At 41.1% G+C, this 15,862-nt stretch overlaps 1 protein-coding gene across 7 annotated transcripts in view; it reads right to left on the bottom strand.

Annotated features, from left to right (window-relative positions):
* rbms1a (RNA binding motif, single stranded interacting protein 1a) overlaps positions 1-15,862 on the bottom strand; it is a 493,792-nt gene that overhangs the window by 242,589 nt on the left and 235,341 nt on the right. The window contains exon 1 of one of the 7 annotated variants that reach the window (XM_039757488.1): positions 13,942-14,307. The exons of 5 other annotated variants lie outside the window; for them this stretch is intronic. In XM_039757488.1, the coding sequence (XP_039613422.1) occupies positions 13,942-13,992 (51 nt within the window). In that variant the 5' untranslated portion in view covers positions 13,993-14,307. Of the gene's footprint in view, positions 1-13,941; positions 14,308-15,862 lie in introns of those variants that run through there. One more of the 7 variants, XM_039757487.1, reaches the window with a different exon arrangement.

Below are 15,862 nucleotides of genomic sequence, written 5' to 3' on the forward strand. Positions count from 1 at the left end.
TCTCCTCCTTACAAGACGTAAAACTGAGGTCTTGACTGTCTGTGATCATAAAGGATCCCTGGGTATCTTTTGAAATGACTAGTGTGTTTCGCCATGTCCTGACTAAACTGCCCACCATGTTTTGGTCATTCTGGCCCCCTAGTCATCCCCTGCCCCCTACTGGCTAACTCTCTCTTGCTGGCCAACACCATCACCTCCTACAAAAACAACCCAACCTTTTCCCATGTGGTCTCCCATCAAAGTACTGACCAGCTTCAGGTGGATGACCTGGTTTGAAGTGCAAGTGGTAGACATTACACCAATCAATTAATTAATTAACCTCTGATTCAATGTGTCACCAAACCGATGAGAAACACCTCCGGTGCAGATCGACACTTGTAGATAAAGTGGATTTGAGAATGCCGTGTTGGGTGGCCAAATTTCCTTTCATAAACATAACCAGTTTCTAAGATGTCTGTTTAACTGCACACTCTCTGCCTCTGGGTAGTTTCTCTCGGGGGTATTCTGACTGCCCCTTACATTTCAAATATGTGAAAGTCAGTTTGCTTGCCCCATGAAAACCACGTTAGAAAGCTCTAGCTGAAGACCTCCGGAGCCCTGTGATTCAGGAGCTCCACTGAACATCCAGTCGGATTGCATGTTCATGTCACATGGTGTATACAACGTAAAACCTGAGAAGGCCACAGCACTACATGACAGTGTCACGACCCGAGAGACATCGCCCTCCCACAGCCCTAACCTCAAAGGAATACCCCACCCAAAAATGCTCATTTTGTTACTTATCCTTTGTTGTATGACTGAGAAAAACTGTTAATCTCATGTTTTAATGGTGATAACAAAATTGCTGATGTGATCGATAGAAAGAATTTAATTTGTCTTTTAACAGAAGCTCAATAGATAGATAGATAGATAGATAGATAGATAGATAGATAGATAGATAGATAGATAGATAGATAGATAGATAGATAGATAGATAGATAGATAGATAGATAGATAGATAGATAGATAGATAGATAGATAGATAGATAGATAGATAGATATATAGATAGATAGATAGACAATATAGGCATCAATGAGTACCAACAATGAACAGCAGCAAATAGTTACCAAAACGTTCATGAAAAAGATCTTAAATTACTCGTGTCGCATAATCCACCTGTCTGTTTTTCGGCTGTATTCTGCAAATGTGTATTTAAGCAAAAATATCTAAGTCAGTTCTGATAAACTTGCTTGTACACAACTGGGCTGCATTAAAATCAAATCAACCTTCTGAACTGAAGACCTGCCTCTCTCCTCACTTGTTGGTCATTAATCCACAACGTCCCTACTTCTGGGTTTTTCATTGGCTGTTTATGAAATGGCAGCGGTGAATTGATCTCCTGTTTGTTAAGGCATCTCAGATAAAGGGTGGAGTGCCCTCTCAGGGTTGGGGGAAGAGATCCTGCCCCAAGTGGAGGAGTTCAAGTATCTCGGGGTGTTGTTCACGAGTGAGGGAAGAATGGAGTGTGAGATCGCCAGGCGGATCGGTGCAGCATCCGCAGTGATGCGGGCTCTGCATCGGTCTGTCGTGGTAAAAAAGGAGCTGAGCCGTAAGGCAAAGCTCTCAATTTACCAGTCGATCTACGCTCCTACTCTCACCTATGGTCATGAGCTATGGGTAGTGACCGAAAGAACGAGATCGCGAATACAAGCGGCTGAAATGAGTTTCCTCCGCAGGGTGTCTGGGCTTTCCCTTAAAGATAGGGTGAGGAGCTCAGTCATCCGGGAGGGGCTCAGAGTAGAGCCGCTGCTCCTCCGCATCAAGAGGAGTCAAATGAGGTGTCTCGGGCATCTGATCAGGATGCCTCCTAGACGCCTCCCTGGTGAGGTGTTCCGGGCACGTCCAACCGGGAGGAGGCCCCGGGGAAGACCCAGGATACACTGGAGGGACTTTGTCTCCTGGCTGGCCTGGGAACGCCTTGGGATTCTCCCGGAAGAGCTGGAAGTGGCCAGGGAGAGGGAAGTCTGGGCCACTCTGCTTAAGCTGCTGCCCCCGCGACCCGACCTCGGATAAGCGGAAGAGGATGGATGGATGGATGGATATGGACAAACATGTTACAATCGTTTCACAGGCATTTTTTGAATTTATAATCTCTCATTAGACGCTTGTCAGTGGTGATATCACATGAAACAGTGGTTAGCCAATAATTGAGCTATGACTGGGCAGGACTCCTGATTAATGAGTGGCAGATAATGATTTCATTTCAAACTTTGTTCTCATTTGAGCCCCAGTTTCGTTCATGGGGGGGGATTTTCAGGATACGGTTTACTGTGTTTATAAAAAATTACTTATAAACACTTTGAAGTCACATTAGTTTTTTCATTCGGTGCCTCCTGACTCAATGGTACAAGAAAACTCCCACATATGATATACCATTCAACTCTTCTTATGCAAGACATCAAGCTTTTTGAGATATTTTCTGAAAAAACAATTACACCATATTTGGACCATACTTTGTGAAAGAAATTACATCTTAATCAGTAGGTGTCTTCAGCAAAAGTGATCTAAAGGAATTGAAGTTGTGCGTGCCACATCAATCAACCCGGGGGTTCACACCTTAATAGGAGACAAGGGGTCAAATTGACTTCTTTTCACAAAATATTGAAAAATGGGCATCAGCACCATAGGCATACAGAGTATCATTTTTTTTGTTATTTTGAATTTGCTGATCAGAAATAGTATTATATTTTTTGACAACTAATTCTTTACTGGTGGTCCTAGCTCGCTAAGAGCCACTCCTGGAAGGTTAGAAATGACAGCATTCAAACCTAAGCATGTGGGGTATCATTTAAGACTATTTCAAGGTCATTGATCATGAATATGATGTTGTTTTTGATTTATTTTTGAACCTTTATTAAGGATCCAGCCCATACATGGACCACTACCACAGGTTGAAAACATTTTTATTACAATTAAGAATATTTAAGCTTGTAAAATATGTGCTTCAGTTTTAATATTTGTATTTCAAATTTGAAATACATTGATCTATCCTTGTTTATTATGTAGTTAGACCTCATGAAGTAAATCATTACATTAGTTATGAAGACCCAGAATTAGGACGGCTTATGCTAATTCAGACTTTTTAAAAAATATTTTAGCAATTATACATATGCTTAAGACGCAGTAAATATATGACTGGGTACCTGACATGCACATGAGTAACTGGAATTTTCTACATGGACGTTTTGACGTGGTTTGCTTTTGTTCAATGTTAGTTACAACTGACACCTACTGCACAAGGAACTTTGTTACCTTCATCTGCTATATAATAAAAGACTAGCGTCTGTGTGGCCTGCCCCTTTAAACAATCCGATTGGTCAGTTTGGTTTTGGTGATGGAACAAAAGAGGATTAGGAGGAGTAAAGGTGTACGAGGCATGCTGAGAGAGCAGCCTTTAAAGACAGCAAGTATAAAACCAGACAAAGGGCAAGAAAGGCAAAGGCTGAGAAGGAAGCTTTAGCCTACTCGAGAGAGGGAGCATCGGTGAAGAGATGCGAACACACATGCAAATACAGAGGAAAGATACTGAAGGTACACTTAGGGCAGGAGATAGCAGATATGTTTGAATTATTCAATGATGGTCTTCAACAGGTATCGTGGCCCATTATACATAAAACAATTGTTTTAGCCATAACTACAAACACAGGCCAAGTAACGGATAAAAAAATTAGCGTCTCTGGGTGGAATATTCCATTAACTGGAGTGTAAGGATGTTTTATGAGAACAAAGTGCAACGTATGCCTTCAAAAGATGCAGATGACTGGATGTACTGCATAATATCCCTGACATACAATGCAAAGGATACTAAATGGCACAGGATGTGTACAATTTGATTGGCTCCTCAAAAGAATGGAGCTCTGGAAGGCTGCAGCTAGTCTGTTTTGTGATGGCCTGGCACACCATGCAGGTTTGGTTCCTGCTTTGTGCCCAATTCTGCTGTTCAACACACAGGCTTCCCACAGAACTGCATAAGTGGCTTACAAAAATGGAAGGATGGATGTTAAATAGATCACATTTTTTTTTTTTAATCTAATAAAAGACTCCAAAAAACAATGCAGTCCAGAATGACTGGAGCCTGTTACCCATTGGGAAGGCCATTGCTGCCAAACGAGCAGGACAGAGTTAAAGAAACAGAAAATCCTGCCCAGATTCCCAAAAGGGTTTTTTTCCCCCCTGACAAACTTGCACAGGACCTGCGTGGACCCCACTTCCCCCCCCCCGAATTACCACCACCACCTACCCGGCATACATGCTAAATCTTCCAGCTGGCACCAAACTGAACAAATCTTGTGGGTCAAATTGCCTCTCTCCGTTCTCGGATTTCTTACGCTATGATGGTCTAATTAAACTTGATGGCCTCGCCGAGGTAAACGTTGCCTTAATCAGCGCCGCTCTCCGGGTCGGCCTGCATTCTCCCTGTTCATTACCTGAAGTAAATTCCTCAAACCCCTGCACACAAATTTGCCTACATTCCAATTTTTTTTTTTTTTAAGTCTTAAATATTCTTGAACCAGATGGGATAGCAAATCTTTTTTTTTTAAATACAGTTAAAAAAAAAAGCTAAACTGTTGACGACATGCAAATTCTCAGAAAGTGGAACAGGATACGTCTGACTGCTGTCTAGGTGGAATGCCAGCGGACATGGAGGAGGGGATGGATACACAAAGGGAGAAAGGAGAAGACAAGGAGGGCCTAGAGAGGATGTGTGTCTGGGACAGCTCAAAAAAAATGAAAAATAAAAGGTGCAAGCCGAGAGCACAATGGAAAGACCTCACACACGTGCATGCAAAATAAAAAAAAAAAAAAGCACTTGAGATGATATACAGCTTTCTGTAATAAACTGGCATCTCCATCTAGGGCAGGTCACTGCCGTGTGCCCAATGATGTCAGGACAGGCTCTCCAAGTTGGATTACGCAGGTTAGGGTTAGGCTTAGGGTTAGCACAATGGAAAGACCTCACACATGTGCATGCAAAATAAAAAAAAAAAAGCACTTGAGATGATATACAGCTTTCTGCAATAAACTGGCATCTCCATCTAGGGCAGGTCACTGCCGTGTGCCCAATGATGTCAGGACAGGCTCTCCACGTTGGATTACGCAGGTTTGACGGCGGTATGGTATGGAATGGTACACATACAAATGATGTGCAAATCCCAGGTGCAGATATTTCTTTGTGTGTTCAGTCAATTCAGTTTATTTTCATATAGCGCTCTTCACGGAGTGCAGGCAGAGGGTCAAGTTCTCAGGTAAAACACAACTACAAGATATAACAGATTACTAATGACGTAATGAGCACACAGATTTGAAGTGCGAGTGTGCACGCCCTGCAACAGACTGGCACCCCGCCCGCTGCCCAGTACTGCCAGGATGGACTCCAGCCATCCCATGACCGAGAACTGGACTAAAGGGCTTGGAGCACATTATGTTATGAATAAATGTGCTGTGTTAACCCAGACATCAGTCTAAAAAGCACAGGAACAAATTTGATTCAAAGGCTCCCAAATATGCTACCTTTGGAGCAATGGTAGGTTAAGTTATTTTTAAACTTTCATTCATATAGCATTTTTATGCGAGGAGTAACACAGCAAGGTGCTCTATAGGTGGAGTGTTAAATAATCGCTTCTGTACTGTGAGGGACAGGAGGCTAACATCATTTAATATATGACTTTATACAGCACAGCTCAACCATCCCTAGGCAATTTACTGATACAGGAAAAACTGTACAAATTATTTCTACAATAGAGTACTCATAGGTAGCTTTATATTATACAGCGGATATTCTTACACGGTATGGCAGAAGGAAAGTGCAGCACTGGCAGGTTATACAGCACAGTCTATAGGGAATCTTCTTAAACAGCAGACGAGTGAGAAAAGTGGCAGGGTAACTACTTTATATAGCGCCTTTCTATGGGGAATCTTCTTAAATAGTACAAGAGCTGGAACATGCTGCACTGCTATGTTAACTGTCATATACAGAACAGAACCTTTCTATAATGAATTCATAAATGCAGACAGAAAATACAGCACTGGCTGGTTAACTTTCTTTTATATAGCCCCTTTCTATAGGGAATGTTCTTGAACAATACAGCAGGCAGGGAACCCAACTCCTGGAATACTGTGCATCACCCCATGTCAGGTACCCTTGGATCACTGGCAGCTTCACTTTATTTCAAACAGCATGACTCTAAAATGAAGCCCACCACAAGACCCTTCGTTTCATAGGTAGCATGCAGAGGGACTGCTGCCTTACCTCAAGCAGTAGTCCTTTCACATGGCCCGTTTGTGCCATGCGGGTTAGGGTGTCCTTGACCTGTACAGTGCAGTGCATCGGCACCAACCTCTACCACTGTACTTCTAGACTTTAGAAGGCACTTTTAAAAGAGAACATCCAATGAAGCCTCGTCACGGCTATTGTATTGAGAAACCAAATCTGTATTTTAGCCTCTGGCACCCTGAAAGGTTAGTATATTTTTAAACTTTACTCCTCTGGTGTGTTTTTAAAGGGAATGTTATCACAGAGGTCTGTGCGGGTGCAGTATGCCCTCCCTGCCTTAACTGATCTGATTGGTCAGTTTCGTTTTAAATAGTGCCTTTTAATAAGTCACAGCATTTCAGGTCTCCTTATGTAATGGCAAAGAACAACTGCCTGCATATCTGTCTACTACATGCACTCAAGAAGGTTCATTTTTATTGTCCATATTCGTTTCTAAGGAATCTTTCTATGGTAAATATCATCCTAAAAACCCCTCAAGTACAAGACTAAAACAACTGCATCCATGCGTATTTATTAACAGCCAGAGAGCACTGGTGATTTACATGTATTTTAATGTGAACATTTACATAATAAAATATTGAATGATGGCTTTGTTATTAAGCAACTTTTTTCATATTTCAACAATAACTTTAAAGAGAACCTTTATATTATTACTAATTATTTGGTCAACACTGTCACCTAGGCCGACTAATAATATATTTAACATTTTACTGGTTCCATTTCTTTTGGTTTTCCAATTGGAGCATGGGCTGGCGAAATGGTCACACAGTGTCAGTAGTAGGATTTGAACCCACAGCCTCAGGGTTTGAAATACTTCTGATAGTGAATACTACTGTGTATCACTTTACAAGCACAATAAAGATCAACTGCTTCAAAATGTCCACATTTGCATCACTGATGTGTTCCCTTTGTTTTACACTGCACTCGTCTGTACGTCTCTTTCTATAGTTCTTTATTTTAGTGCTTTGGTCCTGTATACCCCATGTTTCTATACCGAATATCATAGCGCCCGAGGGCTCTGCCTGGTAATAAAACGTGACAACTACTATCACTATACGGTCATACTGGTGGAGCACTGGCAAGATAGGTTTACTTTAAAGGGAATCTTTTCAAAATGAAGCAGCCCCCTTTTGTTCCAGTGAAAACAAGACTACAGAGAACTAATTTTTAGCTTGACCAGAATGAATTCTATAGATGGTGGTGAACATCTGTGGATAACATTTGCCAAGTTTTAATTTAATTATCAATTGCATTTTTTGCATAGAGAAGCATTAAATGCAAAATAAATAAATAAATAGAGCAACCCAGATCCTAAGTGTTTTTCAAACTGGAACCCCATAACCATTTATTCTTCCAACAAATGATGCTATAAGGAATCAAATGCCCCTTCAACGTCTACTGTTTTGTACCCAAACCCTACATATTTTTTTCTCCTTGGTCATGGCGCCTCTCCCGTGTTTCTTTGAAAAGGTCTGGTAGTGATGATTCCACACACAGTAAAGAGAATGAATGGGCGCCATTTACAGCTTTGCTTAGGGCAGCACAAATGCTAGCACCAGCTCTGTATGTATACATAGGGACACAACACACACACACACACACATATATATATAAGCATTACATTCCACATCCATTTTAGTGTCAGGGTAACTGGAACTCATTCTAGCAGTGTCAGGAGCAAGTGAGAGTGTGGCAGCAATCAATCCCTGGACCAGTACCAATCACACTGGACCAGTAAGGAATCATCAACCACCATTACATTACATTACAGTTTATTTTTGTATAGCCCAAAATCACACAGGAAGTGCCGCAATGGGCTTTAACAGGCCCTGCCTTTTGACAGCCCCCCAGCCTTGACTCTCTGAGAAGACAAGGAAAAACTCCCAATAAAAAACTTGTAGGGAAAAATGGAAGAAACCTCGGGAAAGGCATGTTTTGGTGATGTGGGACACAAGTACGTATAGCCATCGTCACTACACTGGTTACCTGTGTCATTCAGGATTGACTTTACAATTCTGCTTATGGTTTATAAAGCCTTAAATAATCTCGCCCCATCTTATATATCGGAATGTCTGACACCTTATATTCCAAATCGTAACCTCAGATCCTCAAATGAGTGTCTCCTTAGAATTCCAAGAACAAAACTTAAAAGAAGTGGTGAGGCGGCCTTCTGCTGCTATGCACCTAAAATCTGGAATAACCTGCCAATAGGAATTCGCCAGGCTGATACAGTAGAGCACTTTAAAACACTGCTGAAAACACATTACTTTAACATGGCCTTTTTATAACTTCAATCTAACTTAATTTAACTTAATCCTGATACTCTGTATGTTCAATTTCCTCATAATAACTATTCATGGTGGCTCTAAAATCCGTACTGACCCCTAATCTCTTTTCTGTTTCTTTTTCCGGTTTCTTTGTGGTTTCTTTCTACTCAAAGCTTCATGATGCTCCAACAACGATGGATGGATTTAAAGGCAGAAGTCTACGTGACCATCATCATCATCAAGCCCTTCCGTGAGAACCCTAAATCCAAAGAGGACTGTTTCATTTATGTTAGGTAGAATGCCCAGAGGGGACTGGGCGGTCCAATGGTCTGGAATCCCTACAGATTTTATCGTCTGGAGTTTTTTTTTTTGTTTTTTCTGTCCCCCCTGGCCATTGAACCTTACTCTTATTCGATGTTAATTAATGTTGATTTATTTTGTTTTCTTACTGTGTCTTTTATTTTTCTATTCTTTATTATGTAAAGCACTTTGAGCTACTGTTTGTATGAAAATGTGCTATATAAATAAATGTTGTTGTTGTTGTTGTTGTTGATGTGAAAAAGCAAGAATACCCCATGGAAATTATTGACTGTTCAACATATTGGAACAGGTAAACATCAGCTCTTCACACCCTGAAGTTTATTATCACTTGAAATCCATCAAACCAGAATCGGGTGTCCCAGATGAGGTGCTGATGATTAGAACCTCCTTTGGCAGTGTCAGGTCTTATTAAACCACAGACATCCTAGGTCTGGTGTTCTCTTTGCTGTCAATGTGTTTGCATTCATCATGCCAAGATCTAAAGAGCTCTTGAAGGCCCTCTGAAAGAAGGCTGTGGATGCCTAGGAATCTGGCAAGGGATTTAAAAAGGTCACCAAAGCATTTGAAATCAGCCATTCTGCTATAAAGAAGATTGCCTATAAGTGGCGTAGATTTTAAATGTCTGCTATATTTGTCCAGGGACTGGCCGGCCCAGCCAATCCCAGCCCTAATTCTGACCATTTGATACTAAAAGAAGTCTCTAAGAACTCCAAAATTTCATTGCAGACAACTCTTGCAAAAGCTAGAGCCAAAATACCAACATCTATAACCTAAAAGAAATGTGAGATGGGCCAGGAAAAAGCCTTTGCTGTCCAAAAAGAAAAAACTATAGTTTGCCACTGAACATCTAGGTAAAGACCTGGCCTTCTGGAGTAATACGCTCTGGACAGCTGAATCAGAGAGAGTTGTTTGGACACAGTAACAGTAGACATGTTTAGTGCAAAATAAAATAAGCATTTCAGGCAAAGTACTTCACACCAACTGGGAAGCATCCTGGTAGAAATGTCTTGGTTTAGGGATGCTTTGCTGCCTAATGAGCTTGCAGTAATTTAGTCAACTATGAATTCTGTATCACATCAACGTGTCCTTGAAGAGATTGTGAAGCTTTCTGTCCGAAAGTTGAAGCTGAACTGAAGATGGACTTTTCAATATAATGCTGTAAAAGATCGAAAGTACACTAGCAAATCCGCCAAGGAATAGTACAAAAAGAAGGAATGGAGGGTTGTGAACTGGCTTAATTAAAGCCCTGGGAGGGAATTTGAAACATCAGGACGTGCAAGAAAACCCACAAACATCTTGTGTTAAGAAGCAAGAAGATGCTTTGAAATCACTTCTTCACTCACCAGTAGGAGAAAGCCCACACATATGATACACTGTTTGACTCATTTTGATGTCCAGTCATGCAAGACATTAAGTTTTTGGCCCTTGACACCTGAAAAACCTGCATTTTTATGGCACTGATGGACCATACTTTGTGCAGGAAATGACACCCTTATGATAAAGGGTAAACTAATAGGTGTCTTCAGCAAAAGTGATCAGAAGGACCCCGGGGTTCACCCCCTAATGGGGTATGAGGGGTCAAAGTTACAACTTTCGACAAACCTTTGTAAAAACGGAGATCGGTAATAGAGACATGTGGAGTATAGTTTTATGCTTTTTTTGAGGTCGTGGATACCAAAAATATTATCATGTTCATCATTTGAGTCTTTATCGGTGGGTCTAGCCCTCCAAGGGTCACTCCCAGAAGGTTAAAAATGACAAATGTCAAACAGAAGCATGTGGAGTGTCGTTTTAGACTGTTTCAAGGTCTGTGATTACAAAGAGCAGTTTATTTTTGATTTTTTACTAGAGATCTAGCCCACTAAGGACCTACCTCAATCAGAAGGTCAAAAATAAGAAGTTTTTATTACAATCAAGAATATTTAGACATTTAAATGAAAGCGCAGATCTTAATATCTCAACTATATATGACACAACTATTCTTGCTTATTATACACTTGTACCTCATAAAATAAATGATCGCATCTCTTACAGACACCCCAAATTAGGACAGCTTATGCTAATTCCGACTTTTTCAACTGAAGGAATTTTGCATGCAGGAGTGCTCAGAAATTTTACAATGCCGATGACAGAGGCTGGAGACCATTTACGCAAAACATCTACAAGAAGTCATTTCTACTCAAGGTGTTAATACCAACTTCCGAGATCAAGGGTGGAATTACTTTTTCCCCCAGGAGACATGACACGACACTTATTAATATCTTAATATCAAATAAATGATTGGAAAATCCATTTTTTTTTGTTTTTAATAAAGCAGTGGTTCTTCAAACTTGGTCTTGGGACACACTGTGGCTGCTGGTTTTTGTTTCAACCAAGTGCTGTTTATAACTGGACTCCTAGCCTATTTAAGTGTGCTGCTGTTTCCCAGTTTCTGTGATTTGGGAGCAAAGCAGAAATGACTATACAAAACTAAGTTTGGTAAACTGTTATGTAAACGTATTAAGCAGTTATATATGGGGTCAGTGTAACTTTTTTTTTTTTTTACTTTTTAAAAATACTTTAATCCTAACTTTCATTTTGCTTTTCCTGGTGTTCTGGTTATTTAATAATCCATTATTGACTAATATGTGGTTCTGAAGCTGAAGTCATTCAGCGTTGTTTGCCCGGGTGCCTGCTCAGCTCTTTCTTAATTGTCATTATTAGGACACAATGAAGGAAGCAAACTACACAGAAAAATGGTTAAACAATAGGGAAACAACAAAGAGTTAAGCATTTCAAGCTATCGCAAAAACGGCAATATTTCTAAATGTGTTATACATGTAAAATGAATGCAGAATAAGAGAACAGGAAAAAAGGCCAGCTAATTAAATCAGATCAATTATTATCACTGATTGTGAAACTGGGAGAACAAAAACCTGCAGCCACTGGGGGGGTCCCAGGGTAGAGTCTGTATTAAAGGATACCCCCTTGATCTGTTGGCACAATGATCCGCTGTTTGCCTGATCAAATATGCTGAAAGACTGAACAATTACCAGGGGGTGTACTCACTTTTACACATGCCACATATATGTGTGTGACTGCATGAGGGGGAGAGCGTATTTACCTTGAAACATCTGCACTCTTACTACATTTGCACAATATGCAAAAACAGATCTGCGTGCTCCTTTCCACAAAACAGATTCCTAATTAGAAGCAAGTGTCTGGAAAGTGCAAGAGACAGGAGACTGGAGCGGCGCAGCCACCCTCTTCTTGTTTTAGCCCTCATGACATCATGTGTCAGGACTGCGCGCCCGATCCTTGGGCAGAGCCCCGTCTCAACAATCATATGACCCACCGAGCTCGATTGCTAGAAGGGCTTCGCTAGCTGCCGGCTAAAAGTGGACACAATGGGAACCTTTGAGGCAAAATGCCAGGTTGCCCAAGGTTTTTGTTTCCCTTTCACTGCCCCAACGCTCACATCTTCAGAAAACCCTTTTGAGACACTGAAAGCCTGTTTGTTTTCCTGGTTCTGTTAAGACGATTGAACCCCCCTGGAGGTCTCAAAGTGTAAAAAGCTCAGGGTTTAGAAGGACGAAAAAAAGGCATCTTATCAGCCGGCTCCAGCTCGAGAGTCGGTCATATCCGCACATAGAACGCGCAGCGCTTCCAGTAAAGAGGCCACGCCCTCCCAGGCTTCTCATTTGGCTCCGAACACCCTGTGGTGCTGTGACAGCAAACAAATGCATCCGCAGAGCCCCGAGGTGCTTGCAACCTTTTTAACCAGTAAAATAATGAAATAAATAGATCGACAAATAAATAAATAAATACATAGAACGGCTGATTCCAAAACCTGGGCACGGAAAGCGTTCTTTACAAGCTGCCATCTGCCAGTATTCATATGTAAATGTACCCCTTGGAAAAAAAATGAAACAGTTGCACGTGTGCAGAAGGACACAGGTACGGAGTTTTACTACACGATTAAATATCTAGTGTCAAAATGAACAGTAAACTTCACAACAAAAGAAACGATCGTTTTAAACAGTTAAAAATATGAGCATTTCTTGCTGAAAGTATTCACATGTTAACAGATATGACACTCAAACAATATATTTTAATAATCGCAGTACCCCCCTAATCCCCGTATAACCCCCACCGTCTATGCCCACACAGTACTCCCTTGTAAACATCTTTAAAAATAATCATTGATTTAAAGTATATAACAATCCAACAAATCACAATTCACAACGATCATGATTGCCCCCTAACCCTCCCCCCACTCACGAATCACGGGGGTCTACAATCTACCCCGCTTGCTTCCTAAAACATGCCTCCATCCGTCTTCTGCACACCAGGGTAGCAAAGAGCTGAAAGCAGCCTTGGCCGGGATACCAGTCCATCGCTGGGCATGCTCACGCACATATCCACGACAATTCAAGAAAATAAAAGCCCTTGATATTCACGTCGATTACCTGCGAACAAAGCCAAACTAGCGGGGACCCCCTCTGATTGTACTAAACGTGCAATTGAAGCGACTGCTGCGTTGCACTTCCATCTATGTAACTGGGGATCGAGAAACAAAACACTTTCTTCCGAGAAACGCTTACGTCAAATTGAGTAGAAATAGTACCAACATTCATAAAACAAAGCATGTATTAATTCTGAAAACGATCCTCCTGATGTCGCTAAGCGTACAGACACGATCAGAAAGCGCCGGACGTCCATACACAGACAGAAAGACGTCTTTAAAAGGAGGTCACAGTTTACGTTTTTTTTTGTTACAAATTTAAATGGTGCCATTTTTTCTGCACTGTCGCCAGCATCCCGAGCCATGGTGGCCGCGTTTCGGAAGGGCGAATGACAGTTGAGCTGCACGGCTCCCTCAACTTTAGCGGGCGGTCGACGGATCTCATCCCCGCTGGCGACAAAGTCAAAGCAAACAGGGCAGATGAAAGGGGGCGGGCGGGGATTGGGGTGCCCGCGGAAAACTCGAGGGTTAAAGGAAAATGCCAATCGAACTTCGACGCACACACACGAAGGACGGAAAGTTAAAAAATGCTTACCTGCTTGCGATACGTCGTCCTCACGGGATTCACTGTATTTGCAAAGATCATTCCTAAATTTTCAGTCGCCTCTGTCACAGAACTGTTCTCCTCCTAGCTCGCTCGCTTGCTCTCCCTGCCTTTAGTTATTTAATTATTAATTTTTTTTCTTGTATCCAAAGGTTTCAGACTCGGAACAAAAACAAAAAAGTTGCAAAACGTACTCTATACCAGATAGAGTTAAAGGTAATCAGACGGGTCCCGGTAAATCCTCCTTGTTGTGGTTACTTCCAGTTGCCAGTCTAGTACGCAAAGTGACAGTGTAACCTAGATTCAATCCCAACTTTGATTGCCCAACCAGTTTATTTAGCTGAGTTCATTGATCTACGTTTAGAGCGCTTCAACCGAGGATCCCACCTACTCCGGACTATACCACGCGGATGAGGAATCTAGGGGTGTACGGCGAATATTCCAATAAGCTTTCCCAAGGACTGCTTAACTTTTAAAACGTTCAAAAATGGCAAAAAACAACAGTACTTTTTAATAATACCTATAAAACGAGTGACAGTGGCATTTAGTACCTAATTAAAAAACATCTAGCCGTGAAAAGTCTGAACTAACCCCCCCTTGAGTGCATTGGTTCTTTCCGGCATGCATGCCACACATTCCATACCATAAAGCAGCTATCAGCTCTTCCTGTCTCCTTGGTTAAAGGCGCACAGAAACAACCCCGGCTAATAAGATCCACGCATACTGAAAGGTAAAGTGTGGGCAACCACGAGCACCACGCAGGACTCGGAAAACAAGTTTAAACGAGAATACAGCATAGTCTTTGTACCAATACTCTATACTGTATATACACACGCGGGCACTTTTAAACACGTTTTCAGAAACTGATACTGGGTGAAAAATAAAAACATACAACAAATTTTAATATACCTTTTACATAATGTGTATTCAAACAAAGATACACATCTCACATAAATATAAATATTTTAGACAGTGTTCCATTAAGTGTTCATTGTATAGTAAACAATATTCCTAGATAGTACTTTTTGAAGGCCGAGGAAAATTTCAAATACTTCACAGCAAGATAGAACAAAGTTTCATAATAAAACAGTATATGTAAAACTGTATACATGTGTTTGTATAAACATGTTTGGTACACATGTGTAAAAGCACTTTTATAATCCTTCCATAAGGCTGGCACTGTGTAGTAAAAACAATAATAATATTAATATAGCTGTTTTCTAACCCACTCAAAGTGTTTTACAGTGACAGTGGGAAACCATTTCACAGCCCCCACTAAATGTGCTGCGCCAGTACGTTCATAATACATTAACCATTAGGTGATGAAGGGGTGAGAGAGATGGCCAATAAGGGGAACACGGGATGATTAGGGGCCCGAATGGTCAGGGTAGGCAATTTAACCAGGGCATTGGGATATGATAGATGTCCAGGTGCCATCTATGACCATAGAGAGTTAGGGTTTCCTTCTCATTGGAAGGTTGAGATATGTGTGGTACAGTATATAAGACTGAGAATAATAATAGATGAACAGTAAGGTCTTGTGGCACAGTCACTGGATTATTATGCACATGCTGTGGAGTTGCTACTTCAATCCCTTCTTGTCTCACCCTCTGGGCACCACATAGCCTGCCTATATTACAATGTAAAACATACACAGTACGTCAACAGAGTTCATTACTTGTTTAAAAAAACTGGAAGAGGATTTACCACGGCATAGCAATAATCATATGTTCACGGTTTATAATGTGCCTTCTAGTTAAACCTAATGCATGGAAAATTAAGTTTGATGTATTAAAATGCCATTTTCATTATACAGAGCTCTGTTCTATGATAAACCCTATTCTAATAGTTACAGTTATTTATAGTATAAAACAGTGGTCAGACTAGCACTGTTGTATATTTCAGAAATTTG

Source organism: Polypterus senegalus, chromosome 6 (assembly GCF_016835505.1).
Source record: "Polypterus senegalus isolate Bchr_013 chromosome 6, ASM1683550v1, whole genome shotgun sequence".
NCBI classification, from domain to species: Eukaryota; Metazoa; Chordata; class Cladistia; order Polypteriformes; family Polypteridae; genus Polypterus; species Polypterus senegalus.